The 27,402-nt window shown below is 45.3% G+C and overlaps 1 protein-coding gene and 1 long non-coding RNA gene across 2 annotated transcripts; one reads left to right on the top strand and one right to left on the bottom strand.

Annotated features, from left to right (window-relative positions):
* Positions 1-233: 233 nt before the first annotated feature.
* LOC141575950 (uncharacterized) lies at positions 234-3,905 on the bottom strand. Its single transcript, XR_012504081.1, has 2 exons — positions 3,687-3,905; positions 234-3,179 (listed from the first exon to the last, which is right to left on the bottom strand). It is a non-coding gene; the product is annotated as an uncharacterized LOC141575950 (long non-coding RNA).
* A 144-nt stretch (positions 3,906-4,049) lies between these two features.
* Positions 4,050-24,190, top strand: HEBP1 (heme binding protein 1). Its single transcript, XM_010946451.3, has 4 exons — positions 4,050-4,230; positions 11,762-11,900; positions 13,559-13,739; positions 23,599-24,190. Exons 1-4 carry the CDS (start codon positions 4,153-4,155, stop codon positions 23,768-23,770), a joined length of 570 nt encoding a protein of 189 aa, XP_010944753.1. The 5' UTR covers positions 4,050-4,152; the 3' UTR covers positions 23,771-24,190.
* Positions 24,191-27,402: the final 3,212 nt, after the last annotated feature.

Genomic DNA, 27,402 nt, shown 5'->3' with positions numbered 1-27,402 from the left:
TATAGTCTAAAGGAAAAATAGAATCGCAAAGTAATCTTAAATTGTATTCAGGGGTCATATTGCTAATAACAAAAGTATAAAACTATTATACACATATATAATAGATAGAGCAAATAAGCAATTTGTTAAGGATGTTTGAAACTATCATGTGTACACATAGAATTAGCTAAAGCAAATTAAGTAATTATGCTAATAAGTAAGAATAAAGAGATACAAATATAAAATCAAAGAACTTAGGTTTTAAGAATGTGCTCTTTTATTTGAATTGGAAATATGAATATTAACTTATGAGGTATTTTTCCTTTTCATACAAGAGTGTATGTTTCTAGCTCTGTGCAGGGAGAAGGCCTGGAAGCAATGACTAACCCAATGGGGACCCCTAGTGCCCAGACAGTATTCTCTAAATACCATTTCCTATGAAAAGGAACCAGGGCTCCTTGAGAGAAGGGATGGATTCCCGCCTGGAGCAGGAATGAGCCTGAGATACCTAGTCACACTAGAAACAAGGAAGCTATTAAAGTCCACCGGGGTCATGTTGAAAAGCCCACAGGAACCAGTTTGAAGGAACTCCCAGTGGTCAAAAGTGCAACAGTTTGAAGGGGCTCCCAATAGCCAAAGATGACATTTTATCAATAAGAATAATGACTGCAGTAGAGCAAAACATATAAAATATGTTAATATCCCAAGTTTACAATGATACTTTTTAAAAAATCCTCATTGATCACCTTTAGAGGATACTAAAGAACCAAATAATTTTTCTAAAAACTGGAAATGCAGGAGAGTTAATACCCCATGGGGCAATCCTGGTACAAGAACAGGAGTCAGTGATAAATATTCCTTTCTTCTCTTTCAAGCAGCAACTCTTCCATGCACTTACGTGACTTCCTGGGGTGTCCCTAGCAGGATAAGCCTCTAGTTCCTACAATGGGGTCAACTCAGGGAGGTGCTCTTAGGGTATCTTCTCCTCCTTTCCTGCTTCATTCATTCTCCCTTTTCTGTTCCTTGGAGGATCATTTTCCAAAACAATGATCATCATGCAAGTCTTTGTCTCAGGCTCTGCCTTTTTGAAGAACCAACGCTAAAACAATTGGTAGCAGAAGGCAGCCCCTCAGAATGAGTCTGGATCTGGGTCACTTCCAGGTCAGACATGGGTAAGGACTCCATTACTGGTGATAAGTAAGAAATACTATGGATTTGGCTGACTTTTGTTCATGGCCTTAAAAGCCTTGAAGAAAAAGAAAAAAAAAAAAAAAAAAGGAGGGGGCTCAGGTTAACCAGATAGCTCTAGACATACCATGGAAGTGAGAAAACCTCCATGGTAGTGTTTAAAGACGTTCCTGTAGCCACAGGGGCTGAAAAGTAAGTCCAGGGTTTAACTGCTAGGCTAGCAGAGCTCAAAGAACACTGAACAATACTAAACAGCACTGAACAGGTCTCATGTCCAGGTTAAGAACCCGATATGATGCAGTGAGAATCAGAGACCTAAGATGGGGGTATCTGGGTGCATGAGCCTAGCAACCTTGAATTCCGATACCTCTGCATCTTCCAGGCTGGCAAATGCAGCTCCCTACCCCTTGCTAAAGGAGAACAGCCTTTATTCAAATGGAGGCTCCCAAGAGACCACACCCAAGGCAGGTATTTCATAAAACGGTGCTTGTTCTCCTCCAGATCTGATTCCATCTTCCCTCTCTGCCTTGGAGCCAATGACAGGGGACAAGTCACAGCACAACCCAAGTGGGGAATTCCTGCTCTGGAAGCATTCGCACTCTGTGAATCTGAACACCTGGCCAACATGTATCAACAGGAACTGGGGCATGTGTGGGTACGGGACGTAAGTATGCTAGACCGGGAGACACAGAGAGCTCGAGATGATATCCAGGCGCTGAATACTTAGAATGGGGGAATTAAAACCTTGTTCTCAACAGGATAAGATGGAAGGGAAATTTTTCAAAACAGGGGAGAATCCATCCATGCAGATGTAAAGGAGAACTCGATCCTTCTTCCACTCTGTGATTTTAACATAGACTAATGTCATCAGAAAGAAACAGCTGATGTTACAACTAAGTAAGGGACACGCCAATCAAGTTCCTCTCTTTGGATTCCTCTTTTTCCCCAAAATTGCTGATTCTGATCAACCTTTAAGTTTCCAATAAGAATTATGTACTTTTTCCTTCCCCCTTCTAAAAAAAGAGTTCTTGGCGTAGGATGGAACGCTAGACACTAAAACACACACACACATACACACTGGACATTATTCAATCATACCTAGTAAATTGCAAAAGTTTAGTAACTAAAATAGATGATTAGATCTAATAGCAAGAACAGTTTTGTTAATCATTTAACACAATTATTAAGCAACCCCTGGGTGAGGTAAGTGAGGAAAAAGTTAAGGAAAAATAGATCTTTGCCCTTTAAGAGCTTAGTTTTTTATCAAGGCACATGGCTGTGAGAGGCAAAAATACTCAGAGCCTCTTACAAAGCAACATACAATTTCTTATGAATTGTAAACTGCATGCTACTTCACATTTTAATGTCTCTGGATGCTGTAAAATCAATTGAACATCATAGTTTACTTGTTAGCATTTGTTTTCTCTCTATTAACAGCACATAAAGTAACAATGCCTCTTATAATCAATGGCATGCTGGAGTCAAGAAAATATAAAATAATTAAACGGCCATTTATTTTATAGCAATCAACAAATATTTGTCAAAAAGTAAATTTCTATATCCGTAGGTAATGAAGTTAGTATCTGTTACTACAAAATTAGAGGTCATCAGCCTCACCGTTATTGATCCATCCTGCCTGGCTCAGGTTCAAGGTCTTCTTTCCCAAGACGCAGCACAGCAAGAGGTTCCTCGGTGCAGATTCGGAGCAGCCTGCACAAATTAGGCTAACAAATAGGTTAACAACTGCAGATAGTGTGACCGCTGGGCAAACCTGCAGAAAGAATTCTCCTGGGGACAGAACATTTGAATAAACAAAAATGGTATGTGAGTTCAGCCAGAAAGACCACACAGTGTTCCTGGAGACACAGTGAAAGTTGTACTTTCAGAGAAGTCCAATTTCAGGGGGTGAGTTAGAAGGGGAGGACATCTTGATGGAGGCATCCGTGTGGCACAGAGGCAGAAGCATCCAGAGGGTGTATGTAGACCTGTAAAAGGTCAGGGTGACAGGGTGCCTGTTGGACAAAATAAAAGCATGATGGACACACCACAGTCACGGATTCAAATCCTGGCCAAGCCGCACCCTGGTTTTTGCCCTTGGGACAGTCACTATGTTATTTTAAAGTCACTTTACTGGGAAAGGCATAAATACTTTGAATTTCGGGTTCCTCCTTTGTAAAATGACCATAAAATACTCACGTTTAGTGGTGTGAGGAGGAGAGAGAATGCTTGTAAAATACTCAGCAGGGAGGGAGGGCACTCAATAAATGGTAATAATATCGGTTAGAAGGTTTTCAAGAGAAGTGAATGAGCAAAGCTGTGATTCAGAAAACTGACGGAGAATCTGTGATTAAAACGGACTGGAGAAAGAAAGTGCTAAGTAGAAAACTAGTGAGGGTGCTATTTCACTCTTCCAGTTGGGGGGGTGGAGCAAACTAGAACGTCTGTGGGTGGACATGCGGCAGTCAGGGGTCCCCAGGGGCGGGGGGCTATAAAGACTGTGAGCCCGGCCTGTGCATTACCTTCTGGGGCCAGAGCCTGAGGGTGGAGGCAGGAAAAGCGCGCCAGGAATCCGGAGGCTCAGCAGTTTGGATCCCATGTCCCTGAGGACGCGGCGCGGGAGAGAACGGGGCGGGGGTGTGTTCACCGCTGCTTAAACCCCACACCCCGGAGAATCGTTTCCAGGCTCCCCGGCGAACAGGTCAGATTTAGCCTCGGAGGCGAGGCAAGCGGAAGACCACCCGCTTCCTCACCCGACACCGCCGCCCAGCGGCTGCGGGCCGGCGCGGCCCTGGCCCCGCCCCGGCCCCGCCCCGGCCCCGCCCCTCCCGCATCGTCCCTCCGGGCCCGCCTCCCCGAGCGCGTTCCGCGGGGGCGGAGCCCAGGAAGCCCCGCCCGCCCTCCCCGGGTCGCGCGGTCGCCCCGCTCGCGCCCGCTGCCCCGGCCACCCCGCGTCCGCCCGTGCGTCCGGAGCGCCTCGGCTACACCATGTTGGGCATGATCAGGAACTCGCTGTTCGGGAGCGTAGAGACGTGGCCTTGGCAGGTCCTGAGCAAAGGGGGCAAGGTAGGCCCGCCGGGCTGCCGAGGACCGGAAGAGGCGTGCGCCCACCGCACCCTGATCGCGGCAGGAGCGGGTCCTGGGGGGCAAGTGGGGGCAGAAGTGTGCCCCGGACTGTGCGTTCAGGCTTCTGCCTTGGGCTCCGACGCCCAGCACTTGGGCCGGGGAAGAGGGACAACCCCAGCTTAGCGAGATGCACCGTGCCTGTTGAATGCAGTTCGTCCATTTAAACATTCCAAACACGCTGAGTGTTTGTTGAGAGGCCTTCGGTTGCAGAAAAGACGGAAAAAGTGCTTGTCTTTAGGACACACCCAGACTTTCCTTAGTGGAGAACTGAGTGTACAAGAACGTGATCCGCGCCGCGTACGCATAACTGCAAGGCCGGGCGCAAAGGGGAAGGAAGGAGCAGTCCGTTCAGCCAGCGGGTGATGGTGGGGCCTTCACAGACAAAGTGCCTTCGGCTGGGCAGCAGGGATGTGCAGGAGTGCACAGAAACAAGAAAAGTGTGTGCAGAGGCCCAGAGCTGTAAAATGGCTTGCTAGCCAATAGAATGTCCAGAACTGGGTGCCTAGAATACAGAATGCGTGAGGAGGGCATGACTGCTGTTTTCCCCCAAATTGACATCTGTGCTAACTCAGGCAAATTGGACAAACCCCCTGAAGACAAGCAATCTCCCTTAGATGCTAACCTCCTTGCGGGCAGGTACTTTGTGCACCTCGTGCTGTATGCCCAGCTCCCTGCCTAGTGCTTCTTTGTTAAAGGACTGTGTTGTCTGGGGGCCAAGTTTTGGGTACCTGTTACAATGACTGTCACACAAAAGCCCTCATCTAGAGTCTGGACTCTTGAGGCAGCTGTAGCCAGAGGCCTGTCACTTCATCTGTCTGCATCTCTTCCCTTAGCCGTGTGTAGAATGAGCAGTTTAACCCTGATCAAAGATGACCTATTTCAATGCCTACAAGCAGCCGGGCACATAATGAAAATGAGTGAAGTTGGCAGTTTTAGACTATAAGGCAAGGTGGGGACTGAGGCACGTTGGAGAGAGAGAACTCAGGTCCCCACCTCCAGAGGGTAACTCCAGGCAGTTGTCATGCTGTGATGTGAGCCCAGGTTGCCAGCTTTTTAAGGAAAACCAGCAGTCCAGATTCTTCATGTGAAATCTCTCAAGTTAACATTGATTCACTCAGTAAATAACTGTTGAGTGCCAGGTGTGGGCCAGGCACTCTTATAGGCCATGGGGATAAAGCAGCGAACAAAACTGGCAAACATCCCTGTCTTCATGGAGCTTATGTTTTAGCAACTAATGAACGCATAAATAAGTCAAAGACATCACATCAGGTGATGATCAGTGTTGTGATTTAAAAAAAAAAAGCAGGGAAGGGGAAGAAGGACTAGAGAGTGTTAGGAGTGAGGCCGTGATTTTGTGTAGGGCCACTGTGTCAGTTTTAACTGTTGGCAACTGATTCCAGATGTTTTTAGACACTGTGGGCCAGAGGATGTATCTACGGTGGTACCATTCACGTGTGCATACCAGTCTGTGGACTCGGCCCAGTGATCTCTAGGGTGTTTGTTGGCCTTGACCCTGGAAGACTCCCCGTGTTACCTACAGCTCACAGAGAATGTTCCTTTCCGTAGCAGAATGGGGCTCACTTCCTCATCTTTGGCGTTAACGACCATTTGCAAAGCAGGCTGAGAGTCCTGGCTGGTCTGCTGCCCTTCTGCCCCCAGATCCCTTCCTCACTCGTCCCCTGCCCTGCTCTGTGTCTCAGGGTGGAGTGAGGGCCGACTCCTGCTGGCTGTTTCCCAGGCAGAGATGTCAGCGGGCTCCCAAGGAAGTTTGCCCAGTGGGAGGCACCAGTGGGAGATTGGAGGGCGGGAAGAAGGGAGGCCAGGGTATTTGTTCCTCTCCTTCTCCGCCCTATCAGTCCTCTGGAACCAGGAGCTTCTATTTGGCTCCAGCTCTTGATGGACAGGCCACCATGGGTCTGATTTTCACCAAGTGATCCAGGTATCTGAGCTCAGGTAACAGATAACCCTCCTCTACCTCTGTAGTGTCCTTACTAACCTCTGGGTGGCTTCACTGTCTCCTGGTGAGCATCTCAGTTCTTTTATTATCTGTGAAATCAATTCCTTGAAGCAAAGTGCCTCTGGGGGGAGGGGAGGGTACAGCGCATGCCTAGCATGCACTGGGTCCTGGGTTCAATCCCCAGTACCTCCGTTAAAAAAAATTAAATAAACCTAATTACCTCTCCCCTCCCCACCAAAAATCCCCAAAACCAGTTGCCTCTGTTCAAAACTACTCTAGTAGTTTCTGTTTCCAGCTAACCACTTATTAGTAGAGTGTCACCAGCCACTGATTTGGTGTCTCTAAGGATAAATGTAGCTCCCTGATAAGCATCTTCCCTCAACGTTTGATAAGAATATGGGGCCATCTGGGATATTGTTACCGGGCTGAAGCAAAAGCATTTAACCTGAAAGAACCTTAGTTCCTGCAGCGGTAGAAGAGGTATGGAAGTCTCTTTCCCACCTACTCCCAGAGTTGCTAGAAATATTAAAATTTTTTTACAAACATGAAAATGTTTTGTAAACTAATACACCCTACAAATGTAGTAATACCGTTACGTCAGAACTCACCTCAGCTCCACTCTTACTAGCTCCGTGGTCACGGCAACTTTACCTCTCTGATGCCAATCAGGAGAGAAGATAATGTCACATCTTATAAGATTGTTTTGGAATTTAAACGAGAGAACCAATTATAAGTTGTTCAACAAAACACCTAACGCTTGATTGTAGCTTTCCCTTCGTTTTCCAGGTAATTTGGGGTAAGTTACTTACTTAACCTCTCAGCCACTCTGAACCCTGAAATTCCTCGACTGGAAGACGAGAATGGCAGAATGAAATATTCAAAGATGCTTGCAAACCTTTTTTAAAAAATATATATAAATTCAGGGTGTTCTTATTTTGAAGAGAGGCTCTTTCAGAAATGCTCTCTCTCACCCTGGAAAGAGTTTGGGTCAGAAACCGTTATCTACATCCCTGGGCAAACGGATAGTGTCCCCTGTGTAGCTCTAATTCAGGCTCACCAGATGTTCAGGGCTGATTGCAGACACCTGGTGGGGAGGCCCAGGCAGCTGCGGACCTTATCAGGTACCTTCGGCATGGCTTGGGGAGGGAGGACGACAGACAGCTCTCTGTGTGGGACTGGGTGGGCCTTGTGGGTGCTCCGAGCAGGGCTGATATTAATAACTGACATCTTTATGGGATTTGTTCTCAGTCCATTCGCATTGATTAGGACCCCACACGGCCTGGCTTGAATCCTGGGTCCACCACTTGTTACTGCACCTCGGGTGTGTCACTTAATCTCTCATTCTCCAGTTTCATCTGAAAATGAAGATGAAAACCTTTAGTTCTTCACAGGGTTGTTGGAGGGATTGAATGAATGAATCCATCTTGGTAAATGATTGACAGCCCCTGACCCCATGGGGCTTATGGTTGCAGATGGAGGTTAAACACATTATTCCATTATAATCATTCCATAATAATTCCTTTGTAACTATAATGACAATATACTGTGTTGTGAAAGTAGAAGGGCTTATAAAAAAAAATACCATGGGAACTTGTTTTATACTGGGATCCTCTGTGAGGAAGTGACTTTTAGGTTAGGACTTGTTGGATGAGTAGGGGTTTCTCGGGCAGAGACAGGAAAGGAAGACCCTAGGCAGAAGAAGACGCAAGAATGATCATGGCATTGAAGGAAATAATGAAAAACCGGGGAGGAGGAGCTCTGGCGTGGCTGTCAAGGAAAGGGGTGCCTGGATCACCTGGGTTAGGTTAAGAAAACGGTAAAATGACTGCTTTTAGACAGATGATTGATTAACATGATGAATTTATGTAGAGTGCTCTGTGTATGTTCCCTGGGCAATCTCAGCCTCATTCATAGCTTTAGTGACCCCTTAGGTTGATAGTCCCAACTGTGCCAGTCACCGGCTGAGCTCCACACCCGTGTGTCCAGCTGCACACTGGGCGGTTTGCTCACCTACAACAGGGGCAGATGAACTGATGGATATGTGAGTGCCCTTCTGGCTCTAGTGTTACCTGTCTTTGAAGTTCAGAGGAAGGAGGGACCATTCAGGAAGCGGAGGTAAAGTTACGCCTTGAAGGATGGTAGACTTATCACCGGGGCCTTAGCTCTCGGAATCAAACTACGTTCCTTTCTTGGCAGCGTTTCCTTCCTGGCTGTGGACTTTCTGCCTGGGGAACCAGCTGGAACACTCCCGCAAGACTCAGACGCACTTGCAAACTCCTTTATTTATTTACTTATTTTTTAATTGAAGTATAGTTGATTTAAAATTTATAATGTTGTATTAGTTTCTGGTGTACAGCATAGTGATTCAGTTATACATATGTATATATACACATATTCTTTTTCATTACAGGTTCTACAAGCCACTGAATATAGTTCCCTGTGCTATACAGTAGGAACCTATTGTTTATCTATTCTGTACATACAGGATGCAGAATCCTATACTGAGATCGCAAAAGTCAGTTGAACTAATTTGGGGTAAAGGAAACTGACTTGCTGTCAGGTCATTGGACTAAGGGTTGCAAAATCCATCTCCCTATGACAGCCTTCAGGTCTTTGGAAATCTGGCCCCTGCCAGAGTCTCAGGCCTCCTGGATAGTCCTTGCTGCAGCTACAATGAACCACTTGAGTTTTTCACCATCATCATACTGTTCTTCAGCTCTTTCCTCTTACCCCTGTGGTGCCCGATACCTGGCATCACCCTCCGTAAACCGTCAGAGCTTACTGATAACTATTATATGATGTAGTAAGCTACCAGATGTTTACTGCATCATATCATAACTGTGTAATTCTTCTCACCATCCAACTGCCCATATCATATTAGTCTCCAAATCTGTAGCACCCAGCAGAGGTTCTCAATAGGTATTTATTCAGTGAATCAATGCATCAGTGACTGAATATGCAGTTGGATGATCTGTAAGCACCTCAAAGTCAGCTTGAACTATCCAAACACGTAAACACATCCCTGTGCCCCGCCAGACTAACCTGGGTAGTCCTCTTCTGTGCTCCTGTGCGGCCCCGGAACTCCTCTCCTTTTAAACATACCGTCAGATTGTAACCTGTTTTCCCGGCCCCCTCCGTCAGACCATGCCTCCCCTGGTGTCGGGGCCGTGTCTTTCATCTCTGTATCACTGCACCTGGCACAGCGCTCTGTACACAGTAGATGCTCCATAGTTGTTGGTTGAATGAATAAAAGAAGGAGATAAAACAAAGAAAAGAGCCAGCAAAGTCTGTCTCCAGGGAGCGTTGGTCATTGGTTTCTCCATCTGTAAGAAAAGAGGCTGCACTGGATGACCTGTGGTGCCCTGATCTGAGTTTGACACGGGAGTACAAATGTCTATCAGAAACAATGACCTCAGTAGCCAAAGGAAGAGGTTAAAAAGCGCTCCCTTCATCCCCATGGGGCGTAAAGCCTCGTGAGAGCGTTAGACTAGAGTTTGGGGGTTGGAATTCTGGCTCCAGTTTCGTCATTTAGCGGCTGTGTGGTCTTGGGCAACTCAGTCTCTCTGGTTCTTCGTTTCCTCTTTGGTAGAGTTAGTTTGGGTGAACCTTAAAACCTCTTTGAGGCTGAAATTCTGTGACTCAGAGAGTGGCATTTCTGAAATTTAAAATATTGTTGGTGGCAAGACTCGGTGGGACCTCAAATGAAGGCTGTCTGGTCTCTGCTGTGACAGATGGAGCCAGAAAAAGCAAAATACCCCAAGTTTACAGAACACAGTTTGCGGTGGAAGGCTCTTTGGAAGTGTCAGGCTCGCCGAGGGGAGGGCCTCACAGCAATCCTCGGAATTAGGAGGTGCGGTGCCCCAGAGTCCAGACCGCTCTGTGGCCTCTTGACCCTTGCTCTGACGCAGTTTCCCCTGTCCCATGGGAAGGGAAGTTTATGAAATTGGCACTCAAGCTTTGCTTTCAGATTTCCCTGACCCCTTTCTCACTCCTCTCCTCTAATTTTGCATTACAAAAACAATAGCAATTTTTGTATTCGAGATATAAAATGATAATATTAAATGTACTTTTTCGGACTCCATAAGCCACTCGCAGCCCTGTAGAGATTCATTATGTCCCCTTGGAAGTTGAGTATTCAGTCTAAGACGTCACAGGAGGCCTGTTTGACCAGCCTGGGGCAGCCAGCTCCTCTATGACGTGTCTGTTTTTTTATAATCATTAGTGAGAGAGGCAGCTCCTTAATCAACCAATCAATCAATCAACATGATTTATTTAAAGCAATACCTTGAGCACCTAACATATAAAGCTTTATGGATAGTTCCTGTCCACAAAGACTTTATAGCATATTTTTCAAACTGCACTAGTGTTCCATGACCAGATAGTAAAATCAATATAGAGCGAGTGTTTTATTTTTTCTTTTAGTGGACTAGAATAAATTTCACTTGAGTAGAACAGAAAAAAACAGGACAGAAAGAAAAGGCAAGTATCAGAATGCGTCCCATCCATAAAGGTAAAATATAACTTTGTGAAACTTTGCTTCAAACGTGTATGTTCAGGATGGGACATGATGTAAAAACGTATTTCTTGCTATGGATTGTGATTTTTTTTTTTTAAGTTGGAAAAGCGCGGCCTTATAGTACGTTCAGGAATACAAAATTGCATCCCGTGAGACATCAAATGGTGAGGAGGAGGAAAAGGGGGTGAAGGAGAGCTGTGTGGGTCCATAGGGAAAGGATAATGACCTTGGGACAGAGACTCAATGCATAGAGGGGATCGCTGCCAGGGAGGAAGGATTTGGGGGGCAGTGACGGTGCAGCTGAGTGGTCAGGAGAGTGGGGGTGTGACTTAGTGGGACGGGTTGGGGAGAGGAATCGCGTCTGGAGGTACAATGTGAACAGAACGACTCTGATCCGTCTTGAATAAGTCCTGCTACTAGATTGACACTAATCTTGGGGCTTTAGAGTTTTGTGGGATTGTTGCGTTTCTTTGTTTCCTCTCTTGCAATTTCTTCTTTTTTTCCTAGATCTCTTATTATTCAGACGTTGGACCCTTTGGCTTGACCCTCTGATTTTCTCTTCTCTTTTTTGCTTCTCTGCCTTTTTACTCAACTTTCTGGGATATTTTCTTCCACTTTATCTTTCAACCTTTCTGCTGAATTTTTCATTTCTGTTGTATTTTTAATTTCCCAGAGCTCTTTGATCTCAGAATGTTCTATTTTTATAGCATTCTGGGGATGTTCTGGGTGGTTTGAGATGCCGTGTCTTCTATGATTTCTCTCAGAATATTGATTATATGAAGTTTTTTCTGCTGTCTCTACATCTGTAAGAAATCCAAGAATCTATTTCTCTTGGTCCTTCATATGCAGTCTGTCTCTTCTGCTGTCACCATACCCAGGCTCATTATGGAAAGTTCCTTAGAAGTTTGTACCTCTTGTAACTGGACTTCTCCTGCCTTTAGAGTCATCACAGGTTGCTGCCTTGCATCTCTTAAGCGCTGTGTATTTGCTGTCTCTAGGAAGATGTCTCCTATGAGGAAAGGGACTGTGAAGGCGGGAAGTTTGCCACAGTGGAGGTGACAGATAAGCCTGTGGATGAGGCTCTACGGGAAGCAATGCCCAAAGTCATGAAGTATGTGGGAGGCACCAACGACAAGGGTGAGTGTCCCTGGAGGGTTGGCTCTGGTCTCATAGACCAGTGTTGCAGTCTCACTTCATCGATGGGCCACACGGGGAGAAGCCACAAGGCACCTGTCACTGCCTGTTTCAGGGACATGTGAACTTGCCATGCTGTGTGAGCAAGGAGACTCTGGGGAGACCCAGTGACTTCCTGCCAGCCTCCCCCTTTGTGGTATCCGCGCTCAGCAGCACTGCATTCATGCATCTCCCCCAGGTGTGGAGACATGTGCTCTATCTGTTCATTTGTTTGCTTGTTTGTCTGTTAACCGTACAGTGCATATTGTGCCTTTGGATTGGTGGACTGGGTCAGGTGTGCCCACGATAAGCCAAGCCACAGAACAAGGCCAGCTTCTGACTTGAGACTTCAGCCCCCAGGCTGGAAATCTCCAGAGTCAGCCCCCCCCCCCCCCCGATAGCTCGGATTCTGCAGGATACTGAGGATCAGTGAGTGATGGGTTTGGTGGGTCCCTGGCTCTGTTCTGGCAAATAAAGAGCCTGAGAATCCTTAGGTTGCCCTACTCTTAAAGATGTGGCAGTCAGTGCTGGCTGCCTCCCTGTTTTTAAGGTAAGAAGCCTGAAGTTTCAGTGTACCTGTTAGCATGTAAACCATATTTAAACACGAATTTAACTCTGAAGCTCTCTAATTTGGACTGCACTTTGGAATCAGTGCAAACCCGAAATGGGTCAGAACGCAAGGTGAAAAAAGAGATGATGTGTTTAATTTTTAGGATATTTCTTAAGCTGATACTTGAGAAAGTTAGAAATTGGTATTAACCTTAGTAATATTTACCAGGACCAAAGTAACCAGGCTTTGGAGGTAAGTCAACCAGTAGGTCAAGAGGAAATCTTTTCTTTCTTAGCACTGTTACAACATTTTCTTTAGCAGAAAATATGTATAAAGATTATAAAACTCATTAAAAAGTTTTGAAAACAACAAAACAGCACCCCTAATCCATCTTTTCTGATATAATCATTTGTTGTATTTTTTAAGGGCTTTTTAATCCATTTTTTTAATGTAACCATAGTATTTACATAATCTATCCTGCTTCTGTTACTTATTTCATAATTATTTGCCACTGTAGCTAAATAGTCAAGCATAATCATTAATAGCTAAATTATGTTGCATAATGTGCCTATACTTTAGACATATTCCTATTTGAACATCTATGTTAATCTCAGTTTTTCACAATAATAAATTCTCCTGTTAGGAAATCCTATTACTTATAAATTTTTCCATATTTTGGATTATTTCCTTAAAATTGACAATTAAGTAGGAAGTAATTAGATATTATTATATATATTATATTATATTATATTATATTATATTATATTATATTATATTATATTATATATGTTATGTCATATTAGATATATGTGCAGTCTTGATATATTACCAAATAATTTTTTCTGGAAGTGTGAATCCCTATACTCCTGCCTCTATTATACACACATTATACACAAATCAGAAGTGTTTTGTGTGTGTCTGACTATACAGTTTCATGCTTGAAATGTTGAGTATCAATTTCAAGAACAAAAAAGTATCATCTTAGAAGAAGAATGAGGCTAACAGACCTTCCGCAGGCCTGAGTGGGCTCCGTCTGACACCCACCTCACTCTGTGGGGTTTTGTGCTTTCAGGGATTGGGATGGGGATGACAGTCCCTATTTCCTTCGCCGTGTTCCCCGACAAGGACGGCTCCCTGCAGAAGAAATTAAAAGTCTGGTTCCGGATCCCAAACGCGTTTCAAAGCAGCCCGCCGGTCCCCAGCGACAACAGCATTAAGATTGAAGAGAGGGACAGCATCACTGTCTATTCCATGTAAGGAGACCATTCTTTAGACATCTGAGGGTGGCACTTGGGTTTCCGTAACCACTTTTTGAATTATCTGCAGTGAGCATTTGTGTTAAATTTATTTTTTCCAGTTTTGAGAGATAATTGGCCCATAAGATGGCATGAGTTTAATGTGTACAACATAATGCTTTGGTATGTGTATAGATTATGAAATGATTACTGCAATTTAGTTAACATCCTTTATTTAACAAAGTTACAGATTTTTTTCTTGAGATGAGGAATGTTAAGATCCAATCTCTGAGTAACTTTCAAGTATACAATACAGCAATGTTCACTGTAGTCACCTTGCTGTACATTACATCCCCAGAACTAATTTATCTTATAGCTGGATGTTTCTACCTTTTGACCACCTTCACCCATTTCTCCCACCCCCCACCACCCCACCCTCTGGCAACCACCAGAGTTCAGTTTTTTTTTAATTCCATGTATAAGTGAAATTATATTATTTCCCTTTCTATGTCTGACTTACTTCATTTAGCATAATGCTCTCAAGATCTATCCATGTTGTTGCAAATGGCAAGATTTCCTTCTTTTTATGGCTGAACAATATTTCATCATATGTATACACCATGTCTTCTTTATCCATTCTTCTGTCTGTGGACCCTGAGGTTATTTCTACATCTTGGCTATTGTAAATAATGCTGCAGTGAACATAGGGGTGATGATATCTCTTCAAGCTAATGATTTCATTTCCTTCAGATATATACCCAGTAGGGGAATTGTTGGATCATATGATAGTTCTGTTTTTAGTTTTTTGAGGAACTTCCATACTGTTCCCATAGTGGCTGCCCCAGTTTACATTCTCACCAGCAGTGCACAAGGGTTACCTTTTCTCCACATCCTCGTCAACACTTGTTACTTCTTGTCTTTAAGATAAATAGTCATTCTGACAGGGGGGAGGTGATATCTCGTTATGGCTTTGATTTGCATTTCCCTGATGATTAGTGATGTCCAGCACCTCTTCATATATCGGTTGGCCATCTGTGTATCTTCTGTGGAAAAATGTCTATTTATATCCTCTGCCCATTTTTTAAATCAGATTTTTTAGGTTGTTTTTTTTTTTTTTAACTCTACAGTTGTATGAGGTTTTTTTTTTTTTTTAGTATGTATATTTTGGATTAACCCATTACGGATACATTATTTGCAAGTATTTTGTCCCATTTGGTAGGTCGCCTTTTGATTTTGTTGATGGTTTCCTTTGCTGTGCAGAAGCTTTTTAGTTTGGTGTAGTCACTTATTTGTTTTTGCTTTTATTGCCTGTGTTTTTGGTGTCAAATACAAAAACTCATTGCCAAGACCAATGTCAGGGAGGTTACCCTCTATGGTTTCTTCTAGGAACTTTACAGTTTCAGGTCTTAGGCTTAACTGTTTAATCCATTTTGAGTTGATTTTTGTGTGTGGTGTAAGATCATGGTCCAGTTTCAGGCTTTTGCACGTGGCCATCTAGTTTTCCCAACACCGTTTATTAAAGAGACTACTCTTTTCCCATTGTACATTCTTTGCTTTGTTGTAAATTAGTTGACCATATACACATAGATTTATTTCTGGGCTTTCTATTCTGGTCCATTGATCTATGTATCTGTTTTTATTCCATTACCATAGTGTTTTGATTATGATAGCTTTGTAACATAGTTTGAAAGCAGGAAATGTGATGCTTTCAGCTTTGTTCTTCTTTCTCCAGATTGCTTTGGCTATTCGGGGTCTTCCATAGTTCCATACAAAATTTAGGTTTGGTTTTCTATTTCTGTAAAAAAAATTCCATTAGAATTTTGATAGAGATTGCATTAAATCTATAGATTGCTTTGGGTAGTATGGACATTTGAACAAAATTAATTCTTCCAATCTATGAGCATGGAATATCTTTTCATTTCTTCTTCAGATTTTCCATTAATGTCTTAGAGTTTTCAGTGTACCACTTTTTCACCTCCTTGGTTAAATTTTCTTCCTAGGTATTTTGTTCTTTTTGATGCAATTGTAAATGGGATTACTTTTTAAATTTCTCTTTCTAAATTCATATTTTGATGAATTAAGTAAGAAATATTGAGTCCTGACAGTTTCTCGCTTCAATTTCTTCTGCCCACAGCACACAAACATTTGCACTGTTTCTGAATAAATGCCTTAGCCAGCTGCCAAATTGACTTAGATATAGAGGGTATCCCCTCAGCTTAAGCTGAACACCTGCATTAACAGCAGGGTTCTGGGAGACAGCGTAGTTGGGGGTCATAAATATACGGGAAGCATAAAGAGCTGGAGGTACCTCATTTTTACCTCATGCTCTCCATGAATGCAAGAAGGGCAGGGAGCGTTTGCCAGAGCTGGACTGCCACCCTCTCAGTGGCTCATGGTCTGTGGTCCTCAGAGCAGAGCACACATGTATCCTATTATTCTAGTCCTGTTTCCAGGGCCTCATTTGGGGTCAGGTTCCCTTGACTGTAGAGAGTAACAGGTACAAATGGTTGCAGACTTTTATTCTTTGGGCCCCAATCTCCCCTCAGAAGCCAAGTCCCTTCTAGATAATCAGTAACTCCCCGTTTGTTGAAGTCCTCCCGTGTGACAGGCACAGGACCACGGACGGGCGGAGACCAGGATCTTCACCAGGAGGAGCCGTAGGTTGGGGTTTGGTTCTGCTCTAGAACAGCCTCATGAAAAATATAAATATGAACAATCTCGCACTGGACAGATTTTGTCCACTCTTAGGGGCCTCCAAACTTGGTTACTGTTTGGCTGCCCCGCTCCAGCTCTGCACCCAAGGGTGCAGCTTCCTCTAGAGTTAACACTGATGATGCTGAGAGTGAGAGCTTGGCTGCTCCAGGCAAGTCCTAGGCCAGGTGGTGCAGAGCCCCCCAGAGGACAGTGCGTGTACTGCAGCTGGGCAGCTAGCGCTGGAGCCTCCAACTCTTCTATTCTGTCCTTGCACAGCCTTTCCAGCCTTCACCGCAGAGGCTGCAGAGAAAGCAGGTTCCACCTAAAGACTGTCAAGACTATCTTTTCCCAGGGCAGGGACTAGGGTGGGGAAGTAGGACGCCCATTGTGCAAAATTTAAGGAGGCACTCACTCTCACAGTTGTCCAAGTATATGCAACGTTGGCCCTGAGAGTGAGCGCCTCCTTAAATCTTGCACCCCGAGGTGTCTCAGCTGTGTCATCCTAGTTCTGCTCTGTCCTGTCCTTTCCATCCTCTCTCCTGTGTCTTGGGAGGCACCCTGGTGTTATACAGTGAACAAGTATATTTGAGTTTGAATCCTGGAGGACACTTGGAAAGTTACTCAGCTGCTTTGAGACTTAGTTTCCCCATCTGTTAAGTGATGATAATATAACCTACCTCACAGGATTATTGCTAGAGAGTAACTTTCAGTATTTACTAAGATACTATTTATAAACTACTTAATGTCTGTGACCTGTAGTAAATTTCAGTCATTATTCTTTCCCTTTGTTCCTTCTTATTTCGTAAGAAAGGAGCTTGACGTGATTAAACCAGTTTGCATAAGACTTCAAGCAGAAGGGACTAGTTTGTAGTCATTTCTTTTTCCAAACCCAGGATAATAACTTGGTACAATTTTTCTCTCTAGCCTTTAACTTTTTAGTATGGAAATTTTCAAACATATAAAATGATAGAATAAGATAATGAGACCCTGTGTACCCATCCCTCACCTTCAGTGATAATTAACTCCAGGTGAATTTTGTGTCATGTGTACCCTCACGACTTCCACCCAGTCCCTACCCTAAATTATTTTTAGGTGAATTCCAGACATTGTATTATTTCATTCCTAAATATTTCAATGTGACTACCAAAGACTTTTTAAAAATATAATCATAATACTTTATTATTCCTAAACTTTTAACAGCAATTCATTAATGTCATAATAATTTAAAATATCCAGTGTTCAGTGTTCTCTGATTCTCCAATAATTTGTTCTTACAGTTTGTTTGAATCTGGACCCAAATAAGATCCATCCATTGCAATTGGTTGGTACATCTCCTAAGCTTTTATTAATCGGTAGATTTCCTCACCACCATGCTTTTTCCCTTTTTCCTTGCAGTTTGTGGATCATTTGTCTTGGTGTTCCCCACAGTCTGAATTTTGCTGATTATCTTTCTGTGGCATTTTAACATGTTTCTCTGCCCCCCCCACCCCCCTCACCCCCCGTACTGCCTGAAATTAGTAGTTGGAACTAGAGGCGTGATCAGATTCAAGTTTGAGTTTGGGGCAAAGATATTTCACAGACAGTTTTGCCCATCAGGGGCTCATAACATCTGCCTGCCCGTTTCTGTGATGTTGGTGGCCGCAGAGTACGATTACCCAGATGCCTTGTTTCCTTAGCGGTTGTCAAATGATAATATTCTCTATTTTTCCTTTTTCATTAATTAGCTGCAAATCCTTTGGTAAAGTTCCCTTGTCTACTATTTGGTTTCCCTGAGAGAGAGTCGTAGAGGAAAAGCTGGATACCTTCTCTTTAGCTGGAAACCTTCTCTTTATCCATTTTCAGAATAATGACTCCATTGCTTAACATCCTCCAGGGGGAAGAAGCGTTGATCTCTGTCTTTTTGAGTATCAGTATAAACGTATGAATTCAGACATAATTGATGTGTCTCAGTTCTTTCCAGTTATTATTCTTATTGATGCTCAAATTGTCCCATCTTTGGCCTGTGGGAACCTCTTCAAGTTGGTTTCTTGGTCCTTTTGACATGACCTCCAGTAACCTCCTTATGGTGGGAAAGGGGATCTCTTTAAAAGGTACTATTCCAGCCAGGTCTGCAGAAGTTTTCTTTGCTGCAGCCTAAGCAGAGGAAAGTGATAAATATGCCATCTAGCCTGGCTCAGTGAGTTGTTCTCTTTTAACCTGTTAACATCCGATCATTCCTCAACTAGCCACTTGGTGTCACTGCGCAGTCAAGTGTGTATTTAAAAGTACCTTTCTGTGGAAGGCAGAGTCAATGAGGAGGCAGAAGGCAGAAGTACTGTTTCAGGACGCAGTAAGTGCAGTCGATAACAGAATTCACTGTAAAATGGAAGCCTGGCATCCTTCATTCAGTCTTCCTTTTTTACGACCTCGTGAAGGGATGTCCACGAAGGGTTTACACACTGATTAGCAGTATGTAGTACTTTTTAAATGAATAGAAGGCCGACATGACCAGAATTCTGTCAGTATTCACAAGAGGTGTTAGAATTATCTTCACCCTTCAAGGAGTGGCTCCATTCCGGTCCACCAGCCTCCCTCTGTGTTCTCCAAAGGCCACTTAGGTTACAGCTTGGACTCCTCTGTCCCATTCACCAGAGACCAACAGCAGGAGAGGTTGGATGGTTTTAACAAAACCTGATTCATTACCATTCATCCCCCTACCAACCAACTGCTCGGTTATCCCTCCGGTCTTTTATAGACTGATACTTGGAAGGGGCTTCCGTCATCACTTTTGGGTGGATGAACCCAAGTCAACACAGCTAGTGCTGCTGCCTTTTCCCCCAAGCTCCCCAGGAGGCATTGCTCGTAAACCTCCTCGGGGTGTCTCCCAGATCATTGTGTCTGAATGGAACTCAGATTCCCTCCCACATCTGGTCCCCAGTGTTCCGTCTTCCTAAAGGTCCCCGCCTTCCTACCCGTCCCGTTCAGATGCCATCCTGACTTCATCTTCCACATCCGTGTGGCCCGAGTCCTCGTCCCCTCCTGTCTGTGCCTTCCTCTCCATCCGCACAGCTGCGGTCTTCATCACCTCTTACCTGAACCGTTGCCATGGCCTCCTCCTGAGTGTTTCTAATTCTTCCACCTCTGCCCCTTCTCAGTCGTCCTTTCGTCACCACCAGCCCTAAAGCACAGGACCGATCCCACCACTTACCCCTGCTGTTCTGCTCTGGTTGTGGGCCTCGGCCTGCGTCTGCCCTGGGCACATGTGGAGCTTGGGACCAAGCCCGATCGAGTATTAAAATGGGTAGACTTTAGTTTGGGTCCCCAAATATTTGACCAGGCAGTGGAGCCTACTAAAGTGCCTTATAACATTTACTGCCCTCCGCAACATAGCCCCGCTCCAGGGGGTCCGCCTGGACTCAGAGCAGCCCACCTCCACCTCCCAAAGCCCCTCTCAAACACACACATGTACAGTATCCACTCCCAGACCTTCACTCACACTCACCTGGCTCCTCTCAACCCCTCCCCAGTCTCTGCTCCTTGGAAGCTCCGTGCGGGCAGGCATTTTCGTCATGGTGATCATCACCAGCATCAAGAAGAGATGCTCAGTAGGTAACTGCTTGATACCGCATCCTCCATAACATCCTTCCCTTCACGTTCTAAGTCAGAAGCAATCACTCCCGATTCCCCGCCCCCAGAGCATTCCATCTATGCCTCCATTCTAGTGTTTTCTTCTGCCCTGATAGTCCTCATGGGTGTTCCGTCCCGACAACTGCAGTTAGCCATCGCCGGGGTAGAAGGGTTTCCCTGTCACCTTCACGGCTCAGTGCTGCCCAGCGTGTGTTTCCTGCGCAGTGATGCTCAACTCAGTAAGCCTGGTTCAGTCTGATTGAATGAAATGACATATGGCGTTAAGCTTCTTTCCTATTGACATGGAATTATCAGCTCTTCTTCTGCTCCTCTTGCCAAGAGCAGAGCTGCATGCATAGCAGACTTGCCACAAATCTGTGTTAAAGTTTTAGGCCAAGTTGGATGGTCCGGCTCACAGTCAGCCCGTTTCTTTTCTTCCTTACCACGTGCCTGTTCCAGACACTCCCTGAAAGATAACATGTTACGATTTTTTTGGACCTTGGACCAAAGTCTCCATCTGTTAGCCTGCCTCATCCCACTCCCCCCAACCCAACTCTTCCAGACGCATTTAGTCAGTTCCTTTCTTATTTCTGGAATCCGGGGCATGTGAGTCCTTCCTCGGTTCCCATGGTAACCAAATTCTTGGCTGGGAATACTGCGCTCTGGCTCTGACGTTGGGTGAGAGACAATGCGATGCCCCCCGCCCCCCCCCAGAGCTGCTTTGAAGATGGAGATTAGAGACTTGTTAACACACTTACGAAAATAATGTATAGACGTCTCTTTTTCCTCTGAGGAGCTCAGAGCGCTTTATGAGCAATCCTTAACTCACACTCAGACGTGCTCACGGGTTCTGAGATCTGTGGGCACCGCGTTGGTATCCTCCGTGTACAGGGAGGAGCCTGAGGCTGGGGAGACGAGACAGCTTGTCCATGAGCACCAGCCAGGGGGGCAGCCAGAGCTGAGCCTCCTTCACATCTTGGGGCTCTGGGCCTGGAAGGGTCTGGGTTTCTGGCTTGTTCATGCTGTTCTGTGATGGAAGTTAGGGTGAGCTGGTTCGACTGGCAGCCGGGGAACACATCTATCTGTCCCCTAGCTCACCAAGCTTTGCTTGTTTTCCGGTAGAAGGCTTCCTTGATGAAGCAATAGGGACATTTTTATCCTCATTTCGAGCATCTCAGTCAGCCTGGGAATAAATATAAAAAGTCAAGGAATTTTTTTTCCTCTTGATGATGATAAATTTAAGAATCCCTGAATGGTGATGTTCTCCGTCTCACTCTCTGCCAGGTCTCCTTGTCCTCAGACAACTCCTTCTTTGCTGAATCCTCTTCCTCCACCCACAGCCTGGGGACTCGGATCCCCGAGCACAGCCTGCTGACCCCTGTGTGCTCACTGCCCCAGCCGCATCTCCCTCCTGGCCGTGACCAGAGCCAGCACCTACCCACGGGTGACTCCCAAGTCTCTGTTGCTGGGCCCATCTCCTTCCTCAGTCATATTTCTGAGTCCAGTTCCCTCCCAAGTCTAAGGAGATTTCACAGTGCCTGGCACACACTTAGGGGCACAGTAAATGATGCGTGAGTGTACTTCACAGAAGCACCTTCATGCCAACGTGCCCCCAAACCAGACGATGGACTCACCCCACCCCTCCTCTCCAAAGTGACTCTTCAGCCTAGAGTCCCCGTTCTGACTGGCGGCGTCAGTTTCCATTCAGAGACTTAACTGGAAGCCCTGGAGAACCCTCGACTCCCCGTCTATCACCTACTCCCCCTCCGCGGCTTCCCGTCCACACCCACCCACCTCTCAAACTTACCTCTGTCTAGGCCTTCATTGTCTCATACTCAGCATTTCCTGGCCTCCCGTGACTCCATTTCCCCCATCCCTCCACTGCCACCAGAGGAATATCTCCAAAAACCAGTCTGATCATGTCAGTCCACCTTTCTAGGGTCAGACTCAGAGTCCTTACTTGGCATGGCCTTCAAGGCCCTTCCCAATGTGGCCCCAGTCAGTCCACTTTTCCCGTTTGAATTTCCACCACTGTGCCCTTAATAGGTGCTTCAGATTTTATCATATGAGTGAGTGATTATGGAGCCATTAATGAAGCTAGAACTCAACTTTCTCCACCTGCCTTAGAATCTTTCTTTGATAGACTTGAAGAACCAAGCCTCCTGCATCCCAGATTGGTCTCAGCTCTGTCCACGTTCTGTAGCTTTTGTCTAGACATTAGAATTACCAATCCCTTCAAGATGAAATCCTGGGGATTTTTGAGTCAATAGCCCTGTAATCAACACGCTGAATGCTTAACGAGCATGACTAATCACTTATGAAAGAGCTAAGCATGAGTCAGAGAACCCCACCAAAAATAATGCATCTGGCCTGATCTTCGCTTGGTGCAGATTCAGACCTTTGAGTCATAAAGCTCATTAGAAATGGGGCTGTATTTGACTCTAATAAAGATTTTAGTGCAACCCAGATTTAGAGTGATGCATTTAGGGTAGGTCACAGGATGAATTTTGGAGCCTAGGCAGATGATGGAAGGAGAGAATAATCTTGAAAAGACAAGCTTTATTGCATCTCAGTCCCCCACCTTCTGTCATCAAGAGAAAAGGTTGATTTAGGAAAAATCTCTTTACTTACTAGAAAAAGAAGTCTTTCGCAACTTGAGCAGGAGAAGGGATTTATTAGAAGTGATGTCTTTATTCGGGGCGTGATTAAAGTTTGCCCAGGGGCCCTCCCAAGACTTCCTTGGGTCGCTGCCTTTGGTAGCTCTGTTTTTTAACAAAGCTTCTGCTTGTCACTGCTGGGACTGGCTCACGCCTTAGAACTGCTCTGCTGTGGGAGAAACGTTAATACAGCTCTGCCCTAACTCCCCAGATCCTCCTCCTTCCCCAGCTGGAGGCAGGGAAGACAAGCAGCCAGGGCAGCAGAGGGAGCTAGAGAAAAGGGTGAAGGCATGGCCCTGGGAAAAGTCAGCCTATTGTCTCTTTGGGAAATTTCAGAAAAGGAAGGGAAGCTCACCTGGTTCCAGACTGGTTCCAGGACCCCCCCCCCCCCCCCCGCAGAAACCAAAATCCAAGGATGCGCAAGTCGCTTATATAAAATGGCATGATATTTGCATATAATTTACATACCTCCTGCGAACTTCAGATCATCTCTAGATTACTTATAATCCCTATCACTATAAACACCCTGCAAATAGTTGATGGTGCATGGCAAATTTAAGTTTTGCTTTTTGGAACTTTCTCGAATTTTTTTTTCCCAGATATTTTCCATCTGCAGTTGGTTGACTGTGCGGGTGCAGAGCCCACAGATAGAACTGTACGGCGTTTCAGGCTCTGCGTTAGAGCTTTTTACATCCATGATTGTCTTTAATGCCCCCAGCCACCTTAAAGGAAAAAGAAAGTGTATCCCAGTATTACCAACGAGTCTCTGAAACTCAGTGAGGTTCAGTCCACCCTGTAGGAAGGGAATCGTCCCACTGTAGCATGCTCGTCATAACAAGAGTGGGGAGTGGCTTCTTTTTTGAAAGCTGCCCCTTCTCTCAGAGACCGCATCCTTTCTTCCCCTTGCTCTGTGCCCGCAGGCAGTTCGGTGGTTATGCCAAGGAAGCGGACTACGTAGCGCGCGCCGCCCAGCTGCGCACGGCCCTGGAGGGCACAGCCAGCTACAAGAGTGACATCTACTTCTGCACCGGGTATGACCCTCCCATGAAGCCCTACGGTCGTCGCAACGAGATCTGGCTGGTGAAGACATGAGGAATTCACTGAGCCGGAGCTTCCTGGATGCCTACTTCTGTGACCACGTATTCCAGGAGGGAGCAGACCTTCCCATGCAGCTCCGTTGTAACCGACTTTCCTTCAGAGCCAACTGATCACTGCCAATTTTCCAAAATCAATATATTCCAGATACTGAGGCTCTTTTTCTCATGGTGGGAAATAATACACCCAAAATAGACATGCGTCCTTCTAAATGACAGAAAATTCTGTGGTAGACCAGAAAACCCCAGCAGCATTTCCTTAGCTCTCTGGATCACTAAAAACTGATTTTTATGAATCACTGAAACTACCATTTTGTTATCAAGGGGGAAATGTGATTTATGTGTGATCTCTCATCTGTGATTCTTGTAAAAGATTTCTTTAAAAAGAAACTAAAAATAAAGATCTTTGACTTAAACAGCTGAGACAAACCCTAAGTATAATTATTTCCAGGATTCCCACAGTCTTCTAGATACGATTGATGGTGTTCACTGCTGCTGGAATCCTACGTTTAGAGTTCCAAAGTCCTTCAGAATATAAACCCGAAGATCCTGGGATAAGAGGACATGCACCACCACATTTACGGAGACTGTTGTGGTGATTCCATGATGAGAAGATGGCGGGGAGGGTAGAGCACATGCCTCGCATGCACGAGGTCCTGGGTTCAGTCCCCAGCACCTCCACTAAAAAAAGTAATAAAAATTTTTAACCTAATTACCCTCCCCGCCCACCCCTCAAAACAAGAAGATGGGGAACCTATCTGCAGCTGTGGGCCGTGAAAGTTTCCAGAGATCACAAAAATAGACCAAGAAGAAAAGTCACAGCACCCTGATGCACAACCCTGGAGGCTGGAGGATCCCATAGGGTTTATTCAGGGTGATGAAATGAGATTAGAAAAAGCTGGGGTTCAGTTTCATTAAGTGAAGAGGACAGAAGCGAAAGAATCAATGTTCATTTTGGCTGAGGGTCCCACCATTTGTAATTTTGGGGCTTCCTCATTTCCTTCTTTTTTTTTCATCTCTCATAAAATGATAAGTTTGATAAGAAAGAGGCCCAGACCTGCTTTGTTCTCCATTATGTCCCCAGCACCCAGTTCAGGGTCACATTATCATTTAAGAATGAACTAAGCTGCCACAGAAAACTAAACCAACAATAGGTTAAACTAATAAAATTCTACTTTCTCATGGAGTAGGACATCTGGAGATAGGTTCAGTGGCTTAATGTTTATGTCTCTGTACTTGCCTTGCTCTTTCCCTCATGGTGGCAATATGGCTGCAAGCACCTGCCATCTCATCCATGTTCAGGACAGGAAAAGAGGAGAGGAAAAAAAGCTGTATAAGTTCTATCTGTCCCATTTTATGAGGAAGCAGAAGCTTTCCCAGAAGTTGCCCCAGCAGATTTCCACTTATATCTAAGGGGCCAGAGCTAAACACTAGGAGCCACCCATACCTGCAGTGATGATGGGGAAAGCGTATGTGTTTGGCTTTCCAGCCTCTATCGTGGGGAGAGCAGAGGAGAATAATTTTTCAGGATGGCTTTGGGGTAGCTGATCTCCAGGGGGTTCTGCAAAGGGATGATGATGAGGTGTGTACACCTGGAGTCAAGGACTTGGGAAGGTGAGAAGTGAGAGGCAGCTGGAGAGATGGGTGGAAGCCAGATTGCAGAGGATCTTAAAGGTCCTAGTTCTACATTCTCACTTCTGAGCCAATGCACATGACTCGGGAGCACTTTGCTGCCTCTCTTCCCAGTGTCTCCTGCTTCCACCCCCTCCCCTTTCTCCCCTTTAATAACCCCCAGCAGTGGAGCATCGTCAGATGGACAAGGGTGAGCTTTCAGTCTCCTGTCTCCTCCCCACTGTCAGGACACAGAGATGACAGGATGGTGTCGATACAGTGAAGTAAGAAAGGGTCTAAAGCCAGGGAAGTAAGTTGTTTATCCTCACTCTGGATTAAATAATGAAAAATAGAACAACAGAAACCAAGGTCACTAATTGCCAGCCTACGGACTATTAAAGCAATCTTTTTATCCAATTCCAGCCCACTTTCTTGTCAATCTTTTTCCCAGAATAGAAGTTGAAGAAAAGATCCTCTGGTCCTACCCCATACCTCCTCTCCCTAGGGTCTGGAGTAGAACATATGGCTAATATTTTAGACGGTTGTATAATCAAGTTGGAAAACAGTAAACAGTAGAGTAGAGATATTGGCAAATATTCAAACTATGTTCTACGTGTAACGCTTGGGATGACAGCCTTTTAAGGCTGCAGCCTCTCTGGAACTGCGTACATCAGGATGCTCTACCTCCCACCGCAAACCATCTTCCGGTGCCATGAATATCTTTTTATGTTTTGTGAGCACCACCCAATAAACTTTGTCCTGCACGTACCACAGCTCAATTCCACACACTCCTGCTTACGTGGGTGCTGACGGGCCATCGGGTGATTGTGTATAAACACAATGGAACACTGGGCTGGGCTCAAGGAGTTGGTCATCGCCTATTTCAGGAAGACCGCCTTCATTTGTATCTGGCTTCTCCACTCTTGAGTAATGTTACTTTGATCTTGAGCAACAGTCATTAAAGCTTCATAGGATGCCACATTGCTGGGTATTTATTTGGTTGAGTGCCACGGATTTTGCCTTTAAATCTATGTTCTTGACTAGCTCTAGGTTTTTCCTGTAGAAGTATTTGGTTTCTATAGCAACCATCATTCTCTAGGAATTAAGAGACTGACCCAAGCAATATGCACACATGCAGAATCATGAGTTCCTCATCCTCCAGCAGCACAAGCAAGAATAGATGCCGGTTCCCTGAAGATGCTCCCCGCTCTCCTGCTCCAGGCCTTCGCCCACACTGCCCCACACCACGAATACCCCCCTCCCCAGCCTCCCTACCCAACCTCTACCCATCCTGAACCCCAGCTCAGGAGTCTGGCTTCTTCCCTGATCCCTGCAGTTGCACCCGTCTGCCTTTGTGATTTGTAGTCCCCACATCACCCCCACAGCATAAGGGTATGTGTACAGCAGGTGCTAGCTCTAACGGATGTGGACTAGTTTGAATTTTTTTAAATAAAAGCTAATATGTATTAAGCATTCACCGTGTCCCAAGCACTATGCAAACTCATGAAACGAATGACTTTCCTTATTAGACGCAACAATCCCACGAGGCCATCACAGGCGAGGCCATCACAGGCACGGCCATCGCTACCCAATTTACAGATGAACTGGGGCCGCCCGGGGAGGTTCATGAACACACTCCCGGCTCCACAGATGGTACCTGACAGAGCCAGAATCTGAATCCGGGCAGTTTCACTCCCAGACCCAATACTACTAAACACTCTGTTCAACATCTGTTTTCCTTGTCTGGCAAGAAAGGAAATGAGGCAGAATGTGACTCTACAAGTGAGTGCACTGGGTGGATGCTCCCTCCTTCCTGGCTAATTTATTCTGAGGCTCAACCAAAGTGGCAGTGACATAATCCCTGTCTGTGGGGCATATACCGCTGCCTGCAATGAAGATGAACAAAACCCATGAATTTAAAACTCCAGAAACAGCACAGATACCCAGCCGCAACCTGTGTGCCACCTGCCACACCAACATCCCTGCCTGTCTTCTCTCCCTCTAGAGACTAAAATTCAG

The sequence above is a fragment of the Camelus bactrianus genome, chromosome 34 (genome assembly GCF_048773025.1).
Source record: "Camelus bactrianus isolate YW-2024 breed Bactrian camel chromosome 34, ASM4877302v1, whole genome shotgun sequence".
NCBI lineage: Eukaryota > Metazoa > Chordata > Mammalia > Artiodactyla > Camelidae > Camelus > Camelus bactrianus.
This window is presented reverse-complemented; position numbering and strand designations above follow the sequence as displayed.

Coding starts and splice junctions, on each gene's coding strand:
- HEBP1 (XM_010946451.3), top strand. CDS start 4,153: ATGTTGGGCATGATCAGGAACTCGCTGTTCGGGAGCGTAGAGACGTGG. Junction 4,231..11,761: donor TCCTGAGCAAAGGGGGCAAG/GTAGGCCCGCCG, acceptor TGCTGTCTCTAG/GAAGATGTCTCCTATGAGGA. Junction 13,740..23,598: donor AGCATCACTGTCTATTCCAT/GTAAGGAGACCA, acceptor CTGTGCCCGCAG/GCAGTTCGGTGGTTATGCCA.